At 43.0% G+C, this 25,830-nt stretch overlaps 1 protein-coding gene across 1 annotated transcript in view; it reads left to right on the top strand.

Moving 5' to 3' along the window:
• The window catches only part of LOC140121604 (phospholipid-transporting ATPase IK-like), a 671,195-nt gene extending 648,527 nt beyond the window's left edge, over positions 1-22,668 (top strand). The window contains exons 27-28 of the mRNA XM_072141425.1: positions 18,096-18,226; positions 21,300-22,668. Of these exons, the coding sequence (XP_071997526.1) occupies positions 18,096-18,226; positions 21,300-21,503 (335 nt within the window). The 3' untranslated portion in view covers positions 21,504-22,668. The remainder of the gene's footprint in view (positions 1-18,095; positions 18,227-21,299) is intronic.
• Positions 22,669-25,830: the final 3,162 nt, after the last annotated feature.

Below are 25,830 nucleotides of genomic sequence, written 5' to 3'. Positions count from 1 at the left end.
CCATATCCCCCCAGATATGGCTTTGTACATGGAAGCCCCTGACCCCCAATCTCTGCTCCCCCAGATTTATTGGGTCCAAGAACATCAGAGGCTCCTGGCGGATGCCAGAAAAGTTGTAGATCTGCAGGTAGAAGAGGCCCGAGATAAATAAAAGAGAGACTTTGACTGCCATGCCTGTGCAGAGCCTCTTGCCCTGGGGAACAAGTGTGGGGAACAACCATCCACCAGTAAGCTAGGGTGATGGGAGCGTGAGCCATACCTAGTTAGGGACAGTCTCTCCCCTGAAGTCTATGAGATTTCAAGAGGAGACAATACTCTGGGTACACAGGAACCAGCTGAAGAAATGCCTTCATTCCTTCAACCCTGTGTCAAGAACTTTGATCCCAGCACCTAGTCCAAGAGACCCTCTGTGTTCATCGACCCCCAGTTTTGTTGACCATGTGACTGTACCTCAGTTTTGTGTGCTTGTCTCCACACCAGTGAGATCTAGTCCGGAGAAGCCACCATCCCTGCAGCAATCACCGATACTGCTGTCCATGGAAGATAACCCTGTTCCTGAGCCTGTTGCCCGCATCTAACCCTAGGCAACTCCATCTCCAACTCCAGTGCCTGACACCGAGGACGATGATGATCTTTTCCAAACAGGCACTCCGGGATCTCAAAGCGAGAGGAAAGGCTCCTGCATAGCTGCAGGAGTACCAGCTTTCCCAGTGCAAGGGTCATAACTGTAAGCAGGTACATTTCTCTGTCCCTGAGGTCTTAACCTCAGTTGCAGACTTGGACAGTGAGTAGTACCATAATGGGCTGAAACCCATTATCGTCCTGGATTGGCCTCGTCCCCTGGGTTATCTAATGTTTTTTGGGATTTGCAGACTTCTATGGACAATGGGGCGAATTTACTTACCCGGTCCTGTCGGGTTTGGGTCTGGCACGATTCACTAAGGTTGTGCGTCCAATTTCCCGCATGTGTCGCTTCCGCGCCGAGATCCGACGGAGTTCACCTTCTTCTTCCTGGTGCATGTGAATGCTTGATCTTGTGTCACAATTTCCTTTTTAAATTCCGCGGTTTGTCCGAGTCCGTCGGGTTGTACAGAATTGGACACCTGAAGCTGAATCAGCATTTTCTGAAGAGGCCATTTACTTTAGCCTCTGTTCTTCATCATCCTGACGTCACACGACGATTCTTCCTGGAGGTTGATGCCTTGGTAATTGGAGCTCTTCTGTTCGAAAATAATGCTAAGGGTGAATCCCTGTCCTATGGCTTTTTCTCCAAGCTCTTTTCCTTTGAAAAAAGAAACTATTCCATTGGAGATTGTGAACTTTTGGCCATCAAGTTAGCCCTGGAAGAGTGGAGACATCTCTTGGAGGTATCCATGTACCCTTTATATTTATACAGACCACAAGAATCTTACCTACCTACAATCTGCACAGGGTTTGAACCCTTTGTCAAGCCAAGTGTCGCTGTTCTTTGCCAGATTTAATTCTGAGCTTCATTTTCGTCCTGCTGACAAGAACATTAAAGCAGATGCTCTCTCCAGATCTTTTGAGACTATAAACAAGGAAGACGACCCTCAGCAGATCATCAAACGTTCAAGAATTGTCTCAGTGGCTCCGCTTCAGTTTAAAGACATCCCACCTGGAAAGCAGGGGTGTAACTTGAGGGGTGCAGAGGGTGCAATTGCAACCATGCCCAGGAGGCTTAGGGGCCCATAAGGTGTCACTTTCCCATATGAGAAGACTAGTACTATAAAACATACATATATATAGTCAGGGAGCCCAGCAGATTCAAGTTACGCCACTGCTGGAAAGACTTATGTTTGGTCTGCTGACAGAGAAAAAAATGTTATACTGGGGACACAATTCTAAATAAACTGGTCACTCCGGACCTCGTAAGATTCTGGACTTTATTTCACGTCAATACTGGTGGCCTACGCTTCCTGAGGATGTACGGGAATATGTCCATGCATGTTCTAAATGTGCCAGGAACAACCCACAGGCTTACTTCTACCCCTACCAGTTCCTGATACTACCATGGATTTAATCACCGACCTGCCTCCTCCTGCCAGTTGTACCACCATCTGTGTTGGGGTGGATCGCTTCTCCAAGATGGTGCACTTTATTCCTCTGTCAGGTCTTCCATCTGCCTCTCGGTTGGCAACTTTCTTTATTCAGCAAATATTCTGCCTGCATTGACTCCCTCTTCATTCATACTGGGGATTATTTACAACGGGTCCGCGGCCGCAGTTTTGTCAGTTTTTCCAACGCTTGTGGGATTTGTGCCGCTGGGAAAGGTATTTAACTGGGGATTGTGTTGCACGCGATGGGATTGTGGCATGGCTGTGGTGGCTTTCATGTGACAGAAATTGGAGGCAGGCCAACTGATTCGGACAGAGCTTGGGATTTAACTTTCAAATTGTGTTGCAAGATCAAGTGCTTACATACACCAGGAATAAGAAGGTGAACTCAGTCCGACCTGAGCGGGAAGCGACACATGCAGGATATCAGGCGCACGATCTTAGTGAATCGCGGCACAGTGTCTGATCGTTGGACAATGCACTTATGTGAATTCCGCAGGACCGGGTAAGTAAATGTGCCCCATTGTCTCTGACCATGGTGTCCAGTTCACATTAATATTCTGGAGAGATGTCAATCAGATTCTTGAGGGATACCTCCGACACTTCATCTCTGCTCTACAGGATGACCGGGTGCAGCTACTTCCCTGGGAAGAATTCTCTTATAATAACCATACTAGAGAAACTACTACTGCATCTCCATTCTCTATTTCTGTATGCGTATAGAAAACAAAGACCACCTCCTCAGTTTCCTTCAGGACCCAGGGTCTGGCTGTCTTCCAAAAATATCCATTTGAAGGCGCCCTCAACAAGTTTGCTCCCAGATTGCTTAGACCATTTGAGCTTCTTCAAAATAAATCCTGCATCTTACAGGCTTTATCTACCTCTGACCCTCAGGATTCCTAACTCCTTCCATGTTTCCCTTCTCAAACCACTGATTTTCAATTGCTACAGTAATGATTCTGTTCCTGCTTCTTCTCCTGGTGATACTAATGATGTTTATGAGGTCAAGGAGATTCTGAACTGCTAGAAAATGGGAATAAGAACCTTATAGACTGGTAGGGATTTGGTCCAGAAGAGAGGTCTTGGGAACCAGAGGAGAACATTGATAACCCCTACCCTTATTAAAAGGTTCCTGTCCAGTCCAGGTCTGAAGAAGCGGTAGTATAGGGGGGTAGGGACTGTAACAGGCTTGAGTAAGGAGATATGGAAGGAGTTCGGGATGCGCATGGTGGGAGGAAGGCGCAACTTGTAGGATACAGGATTGATACGGGACAGGACCTCAAAAGGACCCAAGAATCGAGGACCGTGCTTGTACCCGGGTATCTTCAGCCGGATGTACCTGGAGGATAACCAGACCTTGTCCCCAGGAGAGAAGACGGGAGGAGGTCTGCGCTTCTTGTCGGCCTGGATTTTAGTGCAAGCAGACGCCCGAAGTAGAGATAAACGAGTCTGTCTCCAGACAGAGCTGAAGTCCTGCACCAATTCTTCCACCGCAGGAACATCCGAGGGAACAGAGAGGGAGTGGTGGGCGTGGAATTCTTCCATAGACAATAAAGAATGGAGCTGCACCAGCAGATTCAGAATCCAGAGAGTTGTAGGAGAACTCAGCCCAGGGCAACAAAGTGGACCAGTCGTCCTGACGGGCAGAGACAAAATGACGCAGGTAGCAGCCCAGACTCTGGTTGACTCTCTCCACTTGACCATTGGACTGAGGGTGGTAGGCTGAAGAAAAGGCCAACTTCACCTGCAGTTGGCTGCAGAGTGAGCGCCAGAAGCGGGAGACAAATTGAACTCCACGATTAGAGACGATGTGCAGGGGAAGCCCATGTAGCCGGAATATATGTTGGAAGGAGAGGTTGGCAAGACGTGGAGCAGACGGTAGACCTGGAAGAGGAACGAAATGAGACATCTTCGAAAACCGGTCTGTCACCACTCAGACAGTATTGCCCGAGGAAGATGGAAGATCCGTGACAAAGTCCATAGCCACGTGTGACCATGGGCAGCTGGGTGGTCACACGTGAGGTGCAGGATCCCACAAAGTCCCGAACATCTTTGACCAAGTCAGGCCACCAGTAGTAGCGGGAGATGAGGGCCACGGAGCGTTGCACCCTAGGGTGCCCAGCCAGGCGGGAAGAATGTCCCCAAAACAAAATCTTCTTCCGCAGAGCAGGTCGGACATACATCTTGCCAGGGGTAAGCTGCCGAAGATCCACAGGAGCGGCTGCAACCAACTGTTCCGGAGAGATGATATACTGAGGACCCGGCTCTTCTCCAACAACATCTGAGGCACGGGAAAGGGCATCAGCCTTGATATTCTTCTCTGCTGGCCGGAAGTGGATCATCAAATTGAAGCGGGAGAAGAATAGTGACCAACGGGCTTGCCTGGGATTAAGACGTTGGGCTGTCTGGGGGTATGAAAGGTTCTTATGATCCGTGTAAACACAGACTGGATAGCGAGCACCCTCCAAAAGATATTGCCATTCTTCCAGGGCAAGTTTGATAGCCAAAAGTTCCTTGTCACCAAAAGAGTAGTTCTTCTCTGCAGGAGAAAAAGTTTTAGAAAAGAAACCGCACGTAAGAGTTCGGCCCCTGGGTCCCTTCTGGGTAAGCACAGCCCCTGTAGCGACAGAAGATGCGTCCACCTCCAAGATAAAAGGCTCCTCTGTATCAGGTCTAGAAAGGATCAGAGCTTTAGCAAAGGCGGATTTTAACTTTGCAAAGGCCTCTTCAGCTGCTGGAGGCCAAAGGCGTGGATTAACACCCTTCCTAGTGAGTGCCACAATGGGAGCAACAAGAGTAGAAAAATGAGAAATGAACTGTCGATAGTAGTTTGCGAAGCCTAGGAATCTCTGAATGGCGCAAAGACCCTCTGGACATGGCCACTGAAGAACGGCAGACAGTTTGGTAGGATCCATCTGGAGACCCCTGTCGGAGATGATGTAACCAAGAAAAGGTAGACTTCGTTGATGGAAGAGATATTTCTCGAGCTTAGCGTAGAGACAATTGGCTCGAAGGCGGCCTAGGACTTTCTGTACGTGAGATTGATGAGTCTTGAGATCTGGAGAGAACACCAAGATGTCATCTAGGTAGACCACTACACAAGTATACAGAAGGTCCCTGAAGATGTCATTGACAAACTCCTGGAAGACAGCTGGAGCATTGCGTAATCCAAAAGGCATCACAAGGTATTCGAAGTGACCATCTCGGGTGTTAAATGCTGTCTTCCATTCGTCTCCCTTGCGGATACGAATAAGATTGTAGGCCCTGAGAGATTTTGTATGGAGGGTAACACCCCTGGCAAGATCTTAGCAAAAATGGTAAAAAGTCAAAAAGAAAGGAACTTTATAGTTGCAATTGAAAAAGGAAAGGATGCCCTAATAACAGATTCAGAGGGCAAATTGGAATGTTTTGCTACTTATTTTGAAGAGTTGTATAAAACAAAGGTATATTTGTCTGACATTGAAATAAATAATTATTTGGAAAATAGTGTAGTAGCCAGATTATCTGATGAGGAAAGGGAGACATTAGAGGCTCCAATTACAAGAGCTGAAGTAGAATCTGTATTAAAGACTACACCTAGAGATAAAGCTCCCGGATTGGATGGCATTCCATTTGAACTTTATAGTTTACACAAGGATTTGCTTATAGAACAACTTATGGGTGTATGGAATGAATCATTGAATTTGGGCATACTTCCAGCATCAATGCGAGAAGCATTAATTATTCTAATACCTAAACTTGATAAAGACAAAAAAAGAATGGATTCATACCATCCAATATCACTTATGAACACAGACACTAAAATCCTAGCCAAAATACTAGCTGAAAGATTGAAAAGAGTTATTAGATCCTTGGTCCATCATGACCAAAATGGATTTATGCCTGGGTCATCTACAATGGAAAATATTCGACGGCTATATCTCAATCTGCAATTAACGCCATCCAATCCAGGAGAGAGAACAATCCTCATGTTAGATGCATCGAAGGTTTTCGACACCCTGGAGTGGAAATTTTTGTGGAAGACTTTGGAAATAATGGGCCTAGGTAAAAAGTTTATTGCATGGGTCAAACTACTTTATAACTGTCCTACTGCGAGAGTTTTGGTGAACAACCAGACTTCAAAACCATTTTACCTGCATAGAGGTACAAGGCAGGGTTGCCCCCTCTCTCCTCTCCTTTTTGCCCTGGCGGTGGAACCTTTGGCTGCCAGGGTAAGATGGGACAGGGAGATTGTGGGGCTACAATATGGGGGAGTAGAAGAAAAGATCTCTCTCTATGCAGATGATATGCTACTCTATCTGGGGAGTCATAGATCCATTCCCAGGGTGTTGGAAGTCTTTGATACTTTTGGCCAGGCTTCTGGACTATATATTAACTGGAAGAAATCCGCATGCATTCCCTTAGATCCTTTGGGAGATAATAAACCCCACGATTTAGAACTTATTACAGGGGGCCAGAAAATAAAGTACTTAGGTATATATATATCAACTACAATATCCGATTTTATTAAGTTGAATATCATTCCTTTAATTGTAACATTAAGAGAAAAGATAAAAACCTGGAAAAAACTCTCCCTTAACATATTAGGCAGAATAGCCCTTCTCAAAATGTTTCTTCTTCCTAAATTAATATATGTATTAAGTGCATCACCTATATATATTCCTAATAAAATTTTTAAGTTAGTAGAGAGTCTATTTAAAGATCTAGTATGGCGAGGGAAACATCCAAGAATTAAGATGAGCACCATGAAATTACCATCTCAGAAAGGAGGATTTGATGTCCCGGATATCCGTTTGTATTATTTTGCGGCCCAACTTAAATACCTCCTGAATTGGGGAAAGCTGTCTCTTTGTTCTTTTTTTAGAGATAGTTGGGGGGCTATATATATAGACAATATAATATTTTAGAGATAATAGAATGTGGACTATTTTGGAAGGGCCCTAGCACAGTGAAATGTTCAATAATGCAAATGTTACATAAGATATGGCTGGACATTAAAAAATTGTGGAATATAGAAGGGTTTTTTAGGTCTACTCCACTTTGGGGGAATCTATATCTTGGGTTACCAGTGGAGTTTGATTATAGATTCTGGGTATTGAAAGGACTGATTAGATATGAACAGATAACCAAGGATGCTACCATCAAAACTTTTGATGAAATGAAAATGGATTTTGGTTTGAAAGAAACCGATAAGTTTAGATATATGCAAATTAGACATGCTGTATTGGAAAAAGTAAAGCAGAAATGTATATCTCAGGATAGTCCAAATATTTGGAATATAATTATTTGTTCCACTACTAACACGAAAAAAAGAAAAATGTCTGAATTTTATATTCCTATGTTGGAACAGAAAATTTATTCCAGTGGAATTAAAGATAAATGGACCCGAGAAATAAACACGTTAAGTCCTACTCAATGGGCACAAATACAAAGGGATATTAAAAACATTCCCATGATTCCATCACATAGAAGTGCCCAGCTATTTATATTGCATAGAGCATATTTTTCCCCTCAAAGGTTGGCAAAGATGTATAAGGGACGTAAAGCACTATGTAATTGATGCAATGGGATGGAAGCAGACGATATACACTTGTTATGGTATTGTCCCAAGATAAAGGTTTTCTGGATTAATGTTATCAAGGACATAGAAAAACTGATAGGTACACATGGGCTATATTCATTTCAAGTGTGTATTTTAGGGTTGGTGGTAGATGTATCAATACAGACCCAAAACAAACACTTAATTAAAAAACTATTGCTACATGCAAGATTCTGCATCATTAAGAAATGGATTGTAAAAAGTCCTCCAACCACCAATATGTGGATTAGAATACCTAACCTGTCTTTACAAGGAGAATGGTACAATCTAAAGACTGTCTCAAATAAGAAAGCTGTGCAATTTAAAAAGATGTGAAAAAATTGGATAGAAAATAACTTTACAGTGGAGGAGTTGTACTTTATTGATTAAGAGAAAAAGAGAAAGGAAATAAGGGAAGGTCTTGGTGGGGAGATCTGGGGTGGAAGAGAGAGAGAGATGGGGTTGTTTTTTGTTTTTGTTTCTTTCTTTGTTTTCTTTTTTTTGGGGGGGGGATAAAAAATAAATAAATAAATAAATAAAAGTATTATATGACAAATAGAGTAGGAAAGTAGGAGAAAGACTTTTGTATACTGTGCTTAAGATTGCGGCCAGTGTAGTGTAGAATTATTTGTAATTGTAACTGTAAAATTGTTTAGAAAAGAAACATTGTGATACGTGCATTGATAGGAATTCTTTACCTCTTTCTAATCTTTTGTTAATTTTTGTAATTAAAAAAAAAACCAAAAAAAAAACCAAAAAAAGATTGTAGGCCCTGCGAAGATCCAACTTAGAGAAAATCTTGGAACCATTCAGGCGATCAAACAATTCTGTGATCAGTGGCAGAGGGTAGCGGTTTTTAACTGTGATCTTATTAAGTCCACGATAATCAATACAAGGACGCAAGGAGCCGTCCTTCTTAGTAACGAAGAAGAAACCTGCACCCCCAGAGGACTTCCGTATGAAACCTCTTTGCAAGTTCTCCTGGATATACTCTGACATGGCAGTGGTCTCACTCAATAGGGCAATCGTAGGGTCGATGCGGTGGTAAAGTCTCAGCCTGCTTTTTAGAGAAGACGTCAGAGAAGTCCTGGTAGCATGTGGGTAAACCTTCCAAAGGCTTCGCAGACGGAGAGGAGGCCAACACAGGTACAGGCAGGGAGGCCCCCATACAGCGGGACCGGCACTCAGGACCCCAATGAAGGATCTCCCCTGTCATCCAATTGAGAACAGGAGCATGGAGCTGCAGCCACAGAAGACCCAACAGGATAGAGGACATGGACCGAGGTAGCACGTAAAAGGACAGTCTCTCCTTGTGCAACACTCCGACTTGCAAGGACAGAGGCTTGGTGCGGTACAGTACCGGGTCAGAGAGGATCTGGCCACTTACGGATGAGATGACCAACGGCTTCTCAAGGCGAACCACTGGGATGTGATGCCAGGAGACCAGAGCGGCATCCACGAAATTCCCTGCAGAGCCGGAGTCCAAGAAAGCAGAGACTTGGGGACTGGCACCAACGCTGAGAAGCACCGGAATCAATAGATGTGGAGAAGCTTGGCAGACACCTAGGGACACTTCTCCCAAGAACCCTAGGTGCTGGCGTTTCCCGGACGCTGAGGACGGATAGGACAGGACCCAATGAAGTGCTCCGGACTAGCACAATATAGGCAAAGGTTACCCTGGCGCCTTCTGATGCATTCCTGGGAGGAGAGTCTAGCTCTGTCCACCTCCATAGGCTCCTCTGCGGGTGGTATGACCTGAGGCTGGAGTGGTCTTTGGAAAGCCGGGGCCAGGCGGGGAAGGCATCGAGGACGGACTTGAGGTTGCTCGAAGCGTGATTCCTCAGCACGCTCTCTAAATCGCACGTCTATCCGGGTGGCCAAGGTGATGAGACCACTCAGAGTAGACGGCAGATCACAAGCGGCCAGAGCGTCCTTCACATGAGAGGTGAGACCCTTCTTGAAAGCGGCAGACAAGACGGCGTCATTCCAGGCAAGTTCTGACGCCAAAGTACGGAACTGGACCGCATACTCTCCCACGGAGGAATTTCCCTGGCGTAAGTTCAACAAGGCAGTCTCGGCGGGGGAGGCCCGAGCTGGTTCCTCAAACACAGCCCTAAATTCGGACACAAAGGCCGCGAGAGAAGCCGTAACTGGGTCGTTTCTGTCCCACAGGGGTGTAGCCCAGGACAGAGCTTTCCCTGAGAGTAGGCTGATTAAAAATGCCACCTTTGATCTCTCCGAAATAAACTGGGTCGGCATAAGCTCAATATGCAGGGAGCATTGTGTTAAAAAAACTTCTGCACATCTTAGGATCACCATCATATTTGCTGGGCATGGACAAGCGCATCCTGGGTTCAACAGCTGGAAGAGGAGTCGGAGCTGTAGGAGTCACTAGAGCAGCTTCCGGAACCTGTTGTGGTTGTTGGTTGGCTAATAGTTGCTGCAACATGGTGGTGACCTGCTCCAGCTGATCACACTGCACAGCAATCTGCCGGGATTGATGGTTCACAATAGTAGCGAGGTCAGGCTCGCTAGGAGACGGAACCTCGGCGGGATCCATGGCCGGATCTTACTGTCAGGCTTACGGGATGTGGATCCACTGGACCACTGCAGTGGACCGGAGTCTAAGTGGTACCTGGATTTCACCAGAGCCCGCCACAAAGCGGGTTAGACAAGCTGCGGCGTGGTACCACCAGGTCGTTCCTCAGGCGTGACTTTTCTGCAGTGGTGGCCAAGGTTGAGGTACAGAAACAGCAGTCAAGCTCGAGGTCACAGTCCAGGCACAGGGTCAGGGCAGGCGGCAGAGATGCAACGTCAGAGTCCAAACCGGGGTCAGCAACAGGAGGTCCAAGCAGAAGGGTACGGGAACACAGCACACACGATAGCAACACGGAGGAACACTGGTACACGGGAACATGGAGGAGGTCAGGCAACACAGGAACACGGAGGAAGTCAGGCACGCAGGAGACACTGGAACGCAGAAGACACTGGAATGCAGAAGACACTAGAATGCAGGCAAATCGCAACAGAGCTTTCTCTAAGGCTGTGAGGCACAAAGATCCGGCAGGGTTAGTTGGGAGAGGCAGATATAAATAGCCTCATGGGAAATGACCAGCGCCAATCAATGACACGCTGGCCCTTTAAATTTCCTAGAAGTGCCATGCCCGCGCACACACGGAGCGAGGCCGGGACTCGGGAGCAGGGAGAGGTGAGACGTGCTGGCGCGGCGCCTGCGGGGAGCGAGAGGCACGGGTGAGCCCGCGACAGTGGTCTTTACAGGAGAGGCAATATTTATAGCCACTAAACTGAAAATGATATAATACGCTACTTTTCCCAGTGTAAATAAAGCCTCCGATGGGCATAGAGAGAAATGGCTGCTTATCTGACACCCTCCTTGCTTAGACAAGTTCAAATCCTTCCCTCTCGAATTAGGGAAATAAACCTACTAGATGTAGAGCATATGATTAAGTACTCTAAGTTAATTACTATGAATTTGGCAACAAGCCCACACGTTATTAGAGTGTCAGCTTAGGCAGAAAACGTCCTCTCAGACCCCACATGCCATCACATAAGACAAGCAAGGTACCCTGCACTACCATCCCACGAATGTGGCCAATCTTTTCCACTCCTACTTTTCCTCCCTATATCTTAAGTCCAACCTACCATCATCTTCCCTGGAGCGGAACTCTAGACCAATATGACCCGGCTCTCCTGGCTCACCTGAACCAAGAAATCATGATGGAGAAAATAGAGGAAGCCCTGACGGTATTACCCATCTCTACTATAAAAACTTTCTTCTTTTCCTATTGCCTCATATGGATGTGTTATTCAACAGATTTATCCAGTGTGAACCAGTTCCTCAGACAATGCTTTCCTCCTATATCACAGTGATTCCCAAACTAGGTAAGGGGTTTGTCAGGTTTCAGCAGGTGGGAGACAATACCCGTCGTATTGATTGACCTGGTGCAGAAGCTTTACTCGTAAGTGTCAAGCACCAGGGGTAGTGGACACACTGGACCACCGCAGGCGATGATGTAAGCCTACACCTGGGAGCGGAGTCTAAGTGCACCCGGTATTCACCAGAGCCCGCCGCAAAGCTGGTTGGACTTGCTGTGGCGTGGTACCACAAGGTCACCCACAAGCATGGTTTTATCCGCGGTGGCAGCCAAGGCGAAGTACAAAGTCATAAGGCAGGATCATGGTCAGCAACAGGCAGAAGGTCGAGACAGGCAGCACAGGATCAGAGACAGCGACGTAGCGGAAGGTCAGGACAGGCAGCACGGAATTAGAGTCAGCAACAGAACTGGGGTCACAATGGGAATTCGGAATACTTGCACAGGGCATGAGACAAACTTTCTCTAAGGTTGTGAGGCAGAAAGATCCAGCGGGTTGTGGAGGGAGAGGCTGGGTTATAAGGAATACTGGGAAAGGCCAACACCAATCAACGGTGTACTGGCCCGTTAAATCCTCGGGAGCTGGCACGCAACAGAGCCGAAAAAGGAACGGGGACAGGTAAGTGCAGTCGCGGCCACACTGGAGCACAGAGAGGGGCACAAGTGAGCCCGTGACATGCGACACGAAGCCTTGACACTTAGCTTTCGATCGCCTCAACTGTCATTTTATGTTCAAAACCCTTACCCATTTTTGGTTATATGGGCCATATGACTCTCTCACACCCATTCCAGCCCCCTAATCATAAGTAATAGAACACGCCAGGGCTGCCCCCTATCTCCCTTGCTATTTGTTCTAATTATTGAACCCCTGGCAGCGTACATTCAAAGTCTTTCTCACATTCACTGATCCACTTATCTCCCTACCAAACCAGTGCCGAATGTGTGTGTGTAGAAAGCTCTAGCTGCAATGCCAATGCAATATCAGGCAGCTAGGGCAATTGCTAAAAAAGTGTTGTATGTCTAAGTGTATCCTGGTATGCCTCTGATGACGCATCGATCGGTATGGTTGATGCAGAAACGCGTCAGGCAGGGACATAATTGAGACAGACCTACTATATACAACCACACACAGTGCCGCATGTGTGTGTGTAGCAAGCTCTAGCTGCAATGCCAGAATGGCTTTTGTGGCTTCTATGTTACATATATTCTGGGACTGTTCACTTAACAGAGGTTTCTGGGAGTAGACCTGGAAAAAGACCGGTTTGCTTTTCTCCTGGGGCTCCCACCGTTGGGATTGGGGAAATCTCATTCTAAACAGTTTCTCCGCATATGAAGTGCTGCAAAAACTTTGATCTCATTGTTCTGGAAAAGGGCAGCCCCTCCTTCCCCAATAGATCTATGCTTCCGCATACTCCATATGCGGACATTAGAGTATATGACTGCCACTCTTCATGATAGGACGGATTCAGTTCTCTAAAGCCTGGTCAGCCTGGGACGCTATTGGAGACAGACAATCTGACTTAACACTGTGAATTTTATTTTCTTTCTCACACATTCTCTTTTATATTGTTTCTCCCTTGTTATATAGTCCCTATGCCAACTCATAGATGTAAATTCTTCAGTATAAGGTTATAATATGAAGTGGATGTCCACAGAAATTAGGCGATAAACTTCTTGGGTCAGATGTATCTTATATTGAGTCTATATACTGATTACTTAACATGTTAACTCTGGCTGATACCTTCGAGGGTCCTGCACAACCCAAAGAAAACTGCATGTCTATAATTACTGCTATGCTATTGTTTGTTAGTTAGTTTTTATACAATAAAATGGAAGTTAAAAAAAAGGTCCACAACTCCTTGACTCCAAGACAAATAATAATCTTTATTAATAGAACGCCATCCGTAGCGCTTTACAAATCATAAGGGACATATACAACTAATAATAATACATTATAGAGCACAAACAGTCATAAGGAACATTAGGAGTGAAGACTCTGCTTGCAAAAGCTTACAGTTTTTGAGGAAGAGGAGGTGACAAAGGCGGTATAAAAGCTTTTGTAATGGTCCAATCATTCTTCATAAGGAATAAACTGAATAAAACAGAATAACAGAATAAAATAATTTAATAAATAAAATATGTTGCTGCTTGAATTCGCCATCAGCCGCCATCTTATATACAAAGTCCAAAGTCAATGGGACTGCAGAAAAGCCTGGAGCTTGGTAACTAGCTGGTGTTTGCCAGATAACAGATGGGAGGAGGAAACAGGATGGGTTAGTAAAGAGAGTTGAAATTTCATGCATTGGCATTGCAGTTAGAGCTTGCTACACACACACATGCGGCACTGTGTGTGGTTGTATATAGTAGGTCTGTCTCAATTATGTCCCTGCCTGACGCGTTTCTGCATCAACCATACCGATCGATGCGTCATCAGAGGCATACCAGGATACACTTAGACATACAACACTTATTTAGCAATTGCCCTAGCTGCCTGATATTGCATTGGCATTGCAGCTAGAGCTTCCTACACACACACATGCGGCACTGGTTTGGTAGGGAGATAAGTGGATCAGTGAATGTGAGAAAGACTTTGAATGTACGCTGCCAGGGGTTCAATAATTAGAACAAATAGCAAGGGAGATAGGGGGCAGCCCTGGTGTGTTCTATTACTTATGATTAGGGGACTGGAATGGGTGTGAGAGAGTCAAATGGCCCATATAACCAAAAATGGGTAAGGGTTTTGAACATAAAATGACAGTTGAGGTGATGGAAAGCTGGTGTCAAGGCTTCGTGTTGCATGTCACGGGCTCACTTGTGCCCCTCTCAGTGCTCCAGTGTGGCCGCAACTGCACTTATCTGTCCCCGTTCCTGTTTGGGCTCTGTTGCGCGCCCTGTTACAAAGAGATGGGTTTTAGGAGCATGTCTGAAACTATGGAGGTTGTGTATTAGTCTAATATTCCAGGGAAGGGCATTCCAGAGAATTGGCACAGCTTGGGAGAAGTCCTGAAAACATGCGTGAGAGGTTCAAATTAAGGGAGTGATAAATCTATTATTACTGGCAGCGAAGAGCATTGAGATTGATAGGGAATTTGGCTTACATGCGAGAAGAGAGTTAGGGAGGGGCAGTATTGTGCAGAGCTTTGTGGATGAGGGTTGTTATTTTTAACTGTATTCAGAAGGAGATTGCCAACCAGTTCAGTGACTGGCTTAAACTGGAGGCATCTGTGTACTATTTGGCCTCTAAAACAAGCCTTGCTGCATTAAGAATAGATTGGAGAAGAGAGTTTAGTTAGTGGAAGACCGATTAGTCCCTACTAATTGGTCTTCCACTAACTAAACTCTCTTCTCCAAGAGTCACAGTAGTCTAGTCGAGAGTGAACTAGAGCAACAATTAGTATTTTAGAGGATTCAATTCTGAGAAATTGGTGGATTGCAGAGATGTTTCTGAGATGCATGCAGCACAACCCAAAGAGAGCGGGCCTTCTGCCTCACTGTTATAGAAATCTCTCAGACTGAGATGGAGTGGTCAGGGTTTGGTTGGTTAGTAGATGGTGGAAAGATAAGAAGTTCTGTCTTAGGTTACGTTTCGAGAAAAGAGAGGACATGATTGCAAAGAGACAATCACTAATGTTCTGAAGTTAGGCAGGGTTGATGTTACATACAGAAGTATATAGCTGGTTTGTCCATCAGTAGACCATGTGAGGAAGGAGACAGTGAAAGTGCGGTAAGACAGATAGGAAGAAAACCAAGAGAGTACAGTGTTCTTTAGGCCAATAGAGCTAAGCATAGGAGGATGGGGTGGTCCACAGTATCAAATGATGCCGAGAGATCCAGAAGAATGAGAAGAGAATAGTCACCTTTGCATTTAGCAATGAGGAGATAATTGAAGACTTTAAAAAAAGCAGTTTCAGAGGAATGCATAGTATGAAAACCAGATATAAGGGGATCAAGTAGGGAGTTAGTAGACAGATAGTGGGTTAGTCGATAATAGACTAGGAGTTTGGAAATGAAAGGGAGATTACAGACTGATTAGTAGCATTGGATGGGTCCAGGGAAGGCTGCCTTAGTAATTGGGTAACAATTGCATGCTTGAAAGAAGAGGGAACTACACCAGAAGAAAGACACCTCCTCCCATGTCCCTCCCACCTGCCCTGTACCATTACTACTCTACAATTGTTTATCTACTTTATGTGTAATTAAGGAAACTTTATTGTACATTATTTGTTGGATCCTGGCATTGAGTATTTTGTACGATGTAATATTGTTATTTACTGCATTATGATGAGATAAAGTTGGTGTTATCCTTTTAAGCACAGAGGAAGGGCAATCCTTCATTCATGGTTCCCTAGAGGTTTCCTCCAACAGGGATTTTTCCTCCCCTGAGTGCTATGGGAGGACTCTTTGTGAGTCAGAGGTTGGCCAGATTTTATGGTTCATTGGACATTAATTCATAATGTATATGTTCATGACTTCGATTTAAAAAGAAATATATGAATAGAAACATATATTTCTAAAAAAAAATGTAATGGGAGTCAATTTTAAGAAATATAGAATAGCAGGTTTTGCTATCTGTCACAGCTTTGGAGTTGGGTGGAGAAGTTGGGTAGAGGATGTTGAATCTCATGGTGGTGAACAGGCTGAGCTTTGGAAGTAGCGAGCCTTAAGGATGTCTTAATGGTAATGTCACCCAGGGGCGGGCACGGTGGTGAAGCACAGGAGTGAGGATCTTCACGAGGGTCATTGTTGCCCTAAAAGTGGACAGTCTCTGCTAGAATGGTTAGCCAGAGCGTGCCGCCCCTTAATGGCTGTCTGGCTGGTGGGCTGTACGTCAGGCTCCTAGCAATTCAACCAGGTTCTCCTCTAACTGTTTTAGGCTTGTGATTTAAATAATACTGTGGCCTATTTGACATCATAAAATAAAGTGTTTTGTGTTTATTTATACCAGACACAGTGGGGGTCATTTACTAAGGGCCCAAATCGTGTTTTTCCATCGGGTTACCCGAATTTCACTGTTTTGCCCCGGGTTTTTGGCGCACGCGATTGGATTGTGACGCATGGTCGCCGGCATGCACACAACTGAAATCGGGGTGTGTGGCCGTAAGAAAACCCGACGGATTCAGAAAAACTGCCGTATTTTTTCTTTAAAAAGTGTCGCTTGACACGCACTTACCTGCACCCACGATAGCTTGGTGAACTCCGACGGACTTCAGCACAGCGACACCTAGTGGACATCAGGCGCACTACCTTAGTGAATTGCCGGAAGACCCGAATCCTCCACAGAGAAAGCACCGCTGGATCGCGACAGGACCGGGTAAGTAAATCTGCCCCAGAGTTTCCTCTTGAGTTGGTATGACGAAATAAGAGTCCATCCCTTATCCAAAAGTCAAGTGAGAGGTTGAAGATTTTAGTGAGGTGAAAAAGTGACTGCTGAAGAGGGATTCTATGTGGTGTGAGCATATGGGTTCACTGATGATGGTTGTGGGTCAAGCAGAGGAAAGAATCCTGGACACTTCTTCCTCTGTGAGTGGCTCAAAAGAAAAGACCGAACAAAGTGAGTTACAGAAGGGAAGGAAATTAATGGAGTTAGTGTATGTCGAAATTTTTTCCTGGCAAATGCAATCAATTTTATCTTTAAAGATGATAAAATGTATTTTATTAATAGATAAATACCATTGCAAAGGCAGTACATGAACTGAAAGGCAGAGTATATAGTTAAAAGATGAATTCAGCAATCAGACATATGCCTGTAGAAAGAGAATATATCTATTCAATGTATAACTGCAGCATACTTGTCAAAATATTACACAATGCAAACAAAGAATGCAGGTATCAAGAAATGACTCCATAACCCTGACTTTAACAGTGGATTTTAGATGGATATCAACACAGGGGCACATTTATCATACACTAAGTATGCCAGTGTTTGCTGAAAAACACAACCCCTTCCATGTCAGATTAATAGGATAAATCCTCATGATAAATCTGGCGTGTGGGTGCGCTGCATAGCAGCAGCTGGGCAGTTCTATGCCAGGTTGGGGCAAGCATAGAATTACACTGTAGCCTGTGTCTAAATGTGCACGGTCTTTACCTTCTGTCCCCACACCGGCCCACTGGGAATTATGCCTATTTAAGATTTAAAGCATAAAAAGTCCTGGCAAATTTGGCCCACATTCTATATGTGATCTTAACCTCAGATTGACGTCATGCACATTTTATGACCTTATATTCTTGATAATCTTTAATAAATAATTTATAATCTTGATAACTGTTTAATCAGTTTTACTACTTTTTAAAAAAACTTTTATGGGAAAAATGACAAAGTTGTATCTGTACAGAAAATATATTTAATTTATAAAAACAATCCTATTCATTTAAAGAGCAAAAATTGGCCTGGACATCCAACTACCAATGACCCTCAGTCATTAAAGGATTAAAATGCTGTATTTTTTTTATTAGATTTGGGCACTTAGATACTTTATGCACTAATTAAGTAAACTTTAAAGTTTTTCTTGCACATGATAGTACAAAAATAATATGTATTTCTTTTAGATGCCACTAGAAATACATTGCGTCATGGATTCATTTGGCTCATAATTCTATTAGCAGTTGGAATAAGCATTCTTCCTTCACTTCTTGCCAGTTTTGTCAACAAATTGTTTGGTCATAACCAAGTGCACCATGTAAGTATTACAAACATTATTTACCTAGTTTAGATAAGCCTGTTTTACACTATTCCACGATCATGGTAATGATGAGTGCCGTGCCACAGACTCATCACTCCTAGGGTGCATCTTGTTCTCCTGATATGTAGCAGAGCTTACAGCTAACATGTGAGGATAAACTGCTGAAAAAAATTATCCTCAGATATAATAAAAAGTTTGGAGTAAGTAGCAGTATTGCGTTCTCCTTGTATCTTCTGTTCTATCAAAGACTCTAATCCCCAACCTACAGCAACTGGCAAATGCATCCAGAGACATCACTTCAACAAGTCCGATGCATGATGTCAATCTCCACCTCCTTCACTTTATACAAACAATTTATGTCTCACTTCAAAGATGATTACTAGATGATACCATCACACTGGACCATGAAAAAAAATACTAGAAGGTATTAGGCTGTTTGATAATATATTCATATCGGTTTATCAGGCCAATTGCTGTTGACAGCTTTCAGTGTTGCTGAAACCCTTCTGTGTACAGAATGTAGATAAGGAGGCTAAAGATGAACTCTTTTCATGCCTGGAGATAGTATTTCTTGCTAATTTAGCTCTGTAAAGAAATAAGACTATCCAGTGATTGTAACGGGTTTAAACAGTCAAAAACTGTTATTAGTTTCTTATCTTCACGGCTTATAAGCTCTCAGTGAGTTTGGGAGGCAAAGGTGATTTATACAAATTGCTGAACACATAGAGAAAGATGGACACATGAACATTAAAAAAAATAAAATAAAATAAAGTTCTTTAAATGATACTGAAGACCCGAGACATCATATCAGACACATAACATACTTCCAATTTTTAGGTTAGAGAAAAAAGTATCGAAGGGGCGGTGCACGCAGTGGAGTGCAATGAAATTGTATTCTGCCCCCCTTATTGCCATGCCCCTTTGTCCACCCCCAAGCATATTAAAATGTTGATTGTAATGTCTCCCCGCATAGTATACCGTATATACTCGGGTATAAGCCGACCAAGTATAAGCCGAGGCCCCTAATTTTACCACAAAAACCTATTGACTCGAGTATAAGCCGAGTGTGGGAAATGCATTGGTCACAGCTATATAACTGCCGGACCCTGCCGCATAGTATATAGCAAGCATCTGCCCCCAATATATAGCCTGCCAGCTAATATCCCCCAGTATATAGCCAGCCCCCTGCCCCAGTATAGCCAGCAGCGTGGGAAGCCAGAAAGGTGAGTTTTGATGTACTTTTTTTTCAGTCGAGTATAAGCCGAGTTTGGGTTTTCAGCACATTTTTTTGTGCTGAAAAACTAGGCTTATACTCAAGTATATATGGTAATTCCCCTGTGTAGAATCAAGAGTGAAATACACATCAGCATTTGGAGACAGAGCAGCAGCTGCGGACCCGCTAGTGGTGAGTACATATCAGATGGACTTTCCACTACCAAGGCTCATACACCTTAGGCTCTGATCACAGCAGGTTGTGCACCCCTGCTTTTCTTTGATAAGAACTGTCAGTATTTTTCTTTTAATTTTTGAAATGCAAAGACCAGAAACTACAGTGAAAATTTCAGTATAAACATGCATACCACAAGTTTTGAGGCCTATAGCACAGGTCACTTTTATCTGCAGTATTTATTTCTTGAACTGTGTAGATAATCCTTTTCCAACTCTTCTAATGGCTAGCACATGCATTTCTTGGGGCCCAAAGCTACAAATAAACTGCAGACAGGAGTATTTTTCTATAAGTAGTTGTCTGAAGTTGGCCAATATTGGTCATGTTTTTTGTTGCTTTTCTGTACTTCTATTTTATTATGCCATTTGGCCAATACTGAGACACAAATTGAGTACACTGAATTCATAAACACTTGACATAGTTGACATTTCTATTCATCAAAAAAGTATATTTAGATGTGTTCAGCCCAGTGTGAACAGGATTATGTACAAGAGATTTTAGAGATTCTTTAGAGATTGTGAGTAACCAAGGAGGCTTGCACAATCTCACCAGGTTCTTAGTTACTTGCAAGAGTGTTATGGTTGTAGGTGAAATAATCTAGAGACCTTTGGGGACATTATTATACTCTGGCTCAGAATTATGCCGCAGTTTGAAATTTTATCACTTTATGAGAGTTCAATGGCTTTAGGTCCATACCATGACCAAGAACTTAATATGTGTATAGTTTGAAACGCTTTGGTCTTTTTACATACATCCCATGTTTGTCAAGCATTTTTAATGGACCATTAAAGTGTATTGGATTTCATTCACTTTTGAGTGCTGGAGTAAATGTACCAATAGTGAAAAAATAAAGCTCATCAATGAAAATGATCATGATCTTTTTTTACCATTTAAATGCTTACACCAGTTAAGGCCACCAGGCAGGCATGTGGAAACTTAAAGTCATTAATTTTCCACTGGGGGATTCTGGTAAAAGTGCTTTCCATGATGGGATAAGGAATGCATCAGTGGTGCAAGATGCAAATGCATAAAAACTGTGCTTTCAACAGTTCCTTTTGAAATGCATATACTGGTTTGGCTTTAATATTAAAGGGATTATCCGGGTGTTAAAAATTACTTAGGCCCAGGCTATGGTGGGCTATTTAAAAATAATAAACATGTACTTACCTCCTCAGGCGCCGCCGATGTCCCGCGCCGCGGCCCGCTTGATCCGTGTGCCTGATTGTTTACAGGGGCACAGAAGCCGTGCACAGGGAGCTTCCGGTCCGCGATGTAAGCTCTGGGAGATGGTGTCGGATGGGAGCTTCCGGCCGGCTCCTGTAAACAGACCAGCGCACAGAGGAGACGGACTGCAGCGTGGGACATCAGTGGCGCCGGATGAGGTAAGTAGATGTTTGTTATGTTTAAATAGCCCAGCCCGGCCCTCAGTAATTTTCAACACCCCTTTAATGATGCTACCTTACAAGGTAGCCAAAAGAGGCAATCTTTTCCCAATGCCATGCTGTAAAACATATTTACATATTTCCCAGAATGTCTGAACAGCCATAAATGTTGTAAGGTCACACCTTACCAGTCAATCGCAGTGTGCAAATGTAATTGCTTATTATGATTTTTTACTTATAGATTAATGCCTATGGGGCAGAAAGAAAAAATGAGGTGAATACAGTTGCACTGACATCATCATTCAAAAGAGGAAGTGTAAATCGTAGATCCAGCTATGCTTTTTCTCACAAAGAAGGTTATGCTGATCTTATTACAAGGGGAACAAGTCTACAAAGGTCTAACACAAATAATGAAGAGGTCCCTGGAGTTTCCACCAAAGAGTGATCAAACTAGTTTTAATAACTGAAATTTAAATACTGCTCTGGAAAAAATGATTTGTTGTGCTTTTAGAGCAGCGATGCACAAACATTTTTGGTCTGAAGGCTACATTGTCATAATGTTCATCTTCAAAGGGTTGCAGTTGTAACCAGGTCTGCCACCATAAATTAGGGGATCCCATACAGGCAAATTTCTGGTTCCATCTTAGCATATATTATAATTTACTTACAATACAATGTTAACTGTATAACAACTATGAACCCTTAAATAATGCAAAATATAATTGACCGCAATGTGTTTCCTGCAATATACTCCTTGAGTTTCCCCTCTTTCCCCTCTATAAATTATAATAGATATATAAGAAATATTGTGGCCGCTATTTTACATTCAGTCCCCTCTCTGAATTATGATAAGCACAAAGTCCCATTGCCACTCTCCATCCCATATTATGTTATATACAGATGTCTCGTAAATTGATTAATTCAGAATAAGGCTCTGTATATAATTATCGCCAAAGAGTTTTCACACCAAGTTAATGATAAATTTCCACAGTTCTTTAGTGAGTTAAAAATAGTTTACAAAACTATTATCCACTTGGAGCCCATTCATAAGGATCTGAAACGCAACCACCATTCCTGCCCGCACGGCGCATATACCATGAGGTCACACGGTTGTGACAGCGCCGTGTCATAGTGATGTGCCTGGGCCGGACAAGAAGAAGACTGAGCTGCAGGGTCAGGGAAAAAAGCCGGAAGGCGAGTATAGATTATTATTTTTGGATTGATGGCCTATATGAAGATAAACCAATTATTATGGACACCCAAGAATTATTTTACATATTATCCCCTTGTAAGTTGACATTCTCCATAATAAATGATAAACACATTATATTATGAAAATTCAATTTAGAACCCCCCTCACTCATACTATATAACACTGATTGAAGCGGTCATTTATATATGCAGGGAGCAGCCAGACCTAGGCTGGGGGCCATTGGTTGTGTACCCCTGTTTTAGAGTATTTAACCTTAGAAATGTGTCAGTTGTTGCTAGTTTTTGTTTTAAAGTTTTCTTAGAATACTATGAGTGTATAAATTATAAAGCATGAATAATTGTTAATACATTTGTATACACTATATGGCATGAAACAGTAATTGAAAGAATATAAATGTACAATGGCAATAAAAATAAGTCCAACATACTGTATGTTCAATAGTGCCAATGTAATAACTGTGTAATATATGTCAAATTACTCGTATAGATAAATAAAGGGGTATTCTCTGCTGGGCAAACACTATGGGGCTTATTTAAAAAGGGTCTGCGGCCTCACCTTCATCGGATTTTACAACTTTTTTGGGATTTGCGCCGCTGGGACAGGTATTTAACTGGGTATTGTGTTGCATGCGCAGCTGCGCTTTCTTTCATTCAACAGAAATGGGGGGGGGGGGCGGCGCAGGATCCGACTGTTTGAGCGCAGGATTTAACTTTAAAATTGTGTTGCAAGATCAAGCACTTACATGCACCATGAAGAAGAAGGTGAACTCCGGCGGACCTGAGCAGGTAAGCAACACATGCAGGATATTAGGTGCACAATCTTTGTGAATTGCGGCAGCGTGCATTCCGGTCGGACAATGCACTTTTGGGGTAAGCGACAAGACAGGTAAGTAAATGTGGCCCATTAAACTTAATTCATCTGCTAGCTGTATTCAGCAATCATTATCAATGGATGGCTGTGGGACAAACAGTAACTCCCAGAAATGACATGCAAAAACTATTTGTTTTGTGCAAACAATCCAGCAGAGATGGTCGCATGTAAGCACAACAATTTCTTTTCTAAAGGATACTATGGCTACAATTATAGGAAATTATTTTCACACAGCATCCAATTGAAAAATGTATGTATATGGCAGATTAAATAAATTAAACGTCAATGCCCAGATGAAAATCTGACAATAATGGTGTTGTCGAGTACAGATGTATAAAGAGTATAAATAAAAAAAAACTCATTGAGTATTCTATATAGATTTTTTTTAAAAATCATCAGATTATATAAGACATTATTTTCCAAATATTTATTTCAAATTCAATATTCAAAATGTATGTTCAAATTTCATCACATAAGATTATATGTGTCAATGTCTTCAAAACCAACTGTTTTCAGAATGGTATGATATTCAAATATATTTCAGTGAGTAAAAAAGAACTGATGGCACTGTATGTAGAGAGGTAAAATCAGTATGCAGGGCTGTATTTGCAGTTCACTCTAGGCACTCTAGGCACTAAGCCTACCTGACTCTGCCCCCACTTATACTTGGTAATTATCACTCAAATTAAAGTGCTGTTTAGTCAGTATTAACAAAGGAGATCTACTATAAAACTATCTCTCACAGTATTCATCAAATGTGATACACAGACCATATTCACACCATTTGTTCACAATGTATTTTGCATTGCCTTTGCATAAGCGACTGATGTCCCCTGTCTTATTTACTGTGACCCATCTACTATACATAGTACCCAGTAAACCCATAGCTCCCAACCATCCCGATTTTGCTGGGAAAGTCCCGTATTTCTTACCTCTGCCCCGCGTCACGGGCAGCTACGAGATCGTCACGGATTTCCCCCCCAGGTCCCGCTGTGTCCACATAGTAAATACTTTGAAAGCCTGAACTCACAGTACAGAATGTCTTCTACAGACATCGGGAGGGAATCCTTTTCAGAGAAGTGTCGGGCTTAGCAGAGAGCAGGGACCACGTCATCAGCTTCAGATCAGCATCTGTCCATATATGGTCACTGCATCTCCTAGGGTTCCCCAGAGCAGACATTCGGGCAGGGAATCCTTTTCAGAGAAGTGTTATCTTAGCGGAGAGATCAAGGACCACGTCATCATGTCAGATCAGTATCTGTCCATATATGGTCTCCAGGGCTTCCCCAGACACAAGCTCTTTATTTTATTAAATTAAATAAAATTTTGCCCAGGCTGAGATTCGAACCTGGGACCCTCTGCACTATAGACAGGAGCCTTCACCAACTGAGCTATAAACCCAGTGATACAGAGCTGAGGATTTCTGGTAACTAAGAAGTGTTATCTGCCAGTGTTACACTGTGACACAGACTAATGCACTGATATATAGAGAGGGATCTTCTCAGAGATTATTTATGTTAATTATTGAAACTATTATTATTATTATTATAAATTTTATTATTTTTATTATTATGGAGACGATTATTAATAATAGTAAAATAATAATAATCTCAATAATAATAATAATAATCTCCATCATAATAATAATAATAATAGTCTCAATAATTACAATAATAATCTCTGAGAATATCCCTCTCTATATATCAAGGCATTAAATCTGTGTCACAGTGTAACAGTAGTCATAGTTCTTAGTTACCAAAATTCTAAACCTAGATAATCACAGAGGTTATAGCTCAGTTGGGTGAGGCACTGTGACATTATTGTACATGGACACTGCAGGTTCTGGGTTCAAATCCCAATGAGGATATTTTTTTTTTTTTTTATTGAGATGATTTTTATTATTATAATATGGCTAAAATTTGGGGCGTGGCCAGGGAGTGATTGGGGGTGTGGCTTAGGGGGATCGCCACGGCACGCTACGCTACGCTTTCCCTTTCACAAATGTTGGGAGGTATGAGTAAACCTGATATACTGCAGGCCCCAGACCAGCCATGAAAACACTAATTTCTCCCTCTATATGTAGTATATAATTCAGAGAGGTTATAAACAGGTTAACCAAAGCAGAGACAAAAAAAACATAAACCTATACAAATCTGTCTAACTTTTTTAAGCTCTAGACTTTCCCATTGAGATTAATTTACATGACTGTGGCAGTGACGGGTCTGTATTCAGACATTAAGGCCTCATTCACACCGTTTCAGTATGTAGCACCAGTAGGTAACTGCAGGAGTAGACGCCATAGAAGCTGCTACAGGGCCTGGACTGTGATGCGGCACACAGCAAAATGGAGGATGTCCATAATATGCTACACATTGTGCAGCACACACCTGAGCTGGCAGCTGAGATGTTGAAAGCAGAACGACATCAATAAACAAATGTTTAAAGGAAATCTACCATGGGGAGTCTACTTTCTGAGCGATTCTTCATGGTAGATTCCCCGTTCAGGAAGTAGCAGCAACCCTTTTCTTAAAGAGGACCTGCAACCCCCGAACCCCCCCCCCCACACCAAATTAGCTCCCCCTCATCCTGTCCCCAGCCCCTTTATATATATTGAATTTTTATTAAAATTTGTGTTTTTATACTTAGTTTTAAATGATCTGACCTCTTATCAAATAAGAGGTCGGATCGT

Source organism: Engystomops pustulosus, chromosome 1 (genome assembly GCF_040894005.1).
Source record: "Engystomops pustulosus chromosome 1, aEngPut4.maternal, whole genome shotgun sequence".
NCBI classification, from domain to species: domain Eukaryota; kingdom Metazoa; phylum Chordata; class Amphibia; order Anura; family Leptodactylidae; genus Engystomops; species Engystomops pustulosus.
This window is presented reverse-complemented; position numbering and strand designations above follow the sequence as displayed.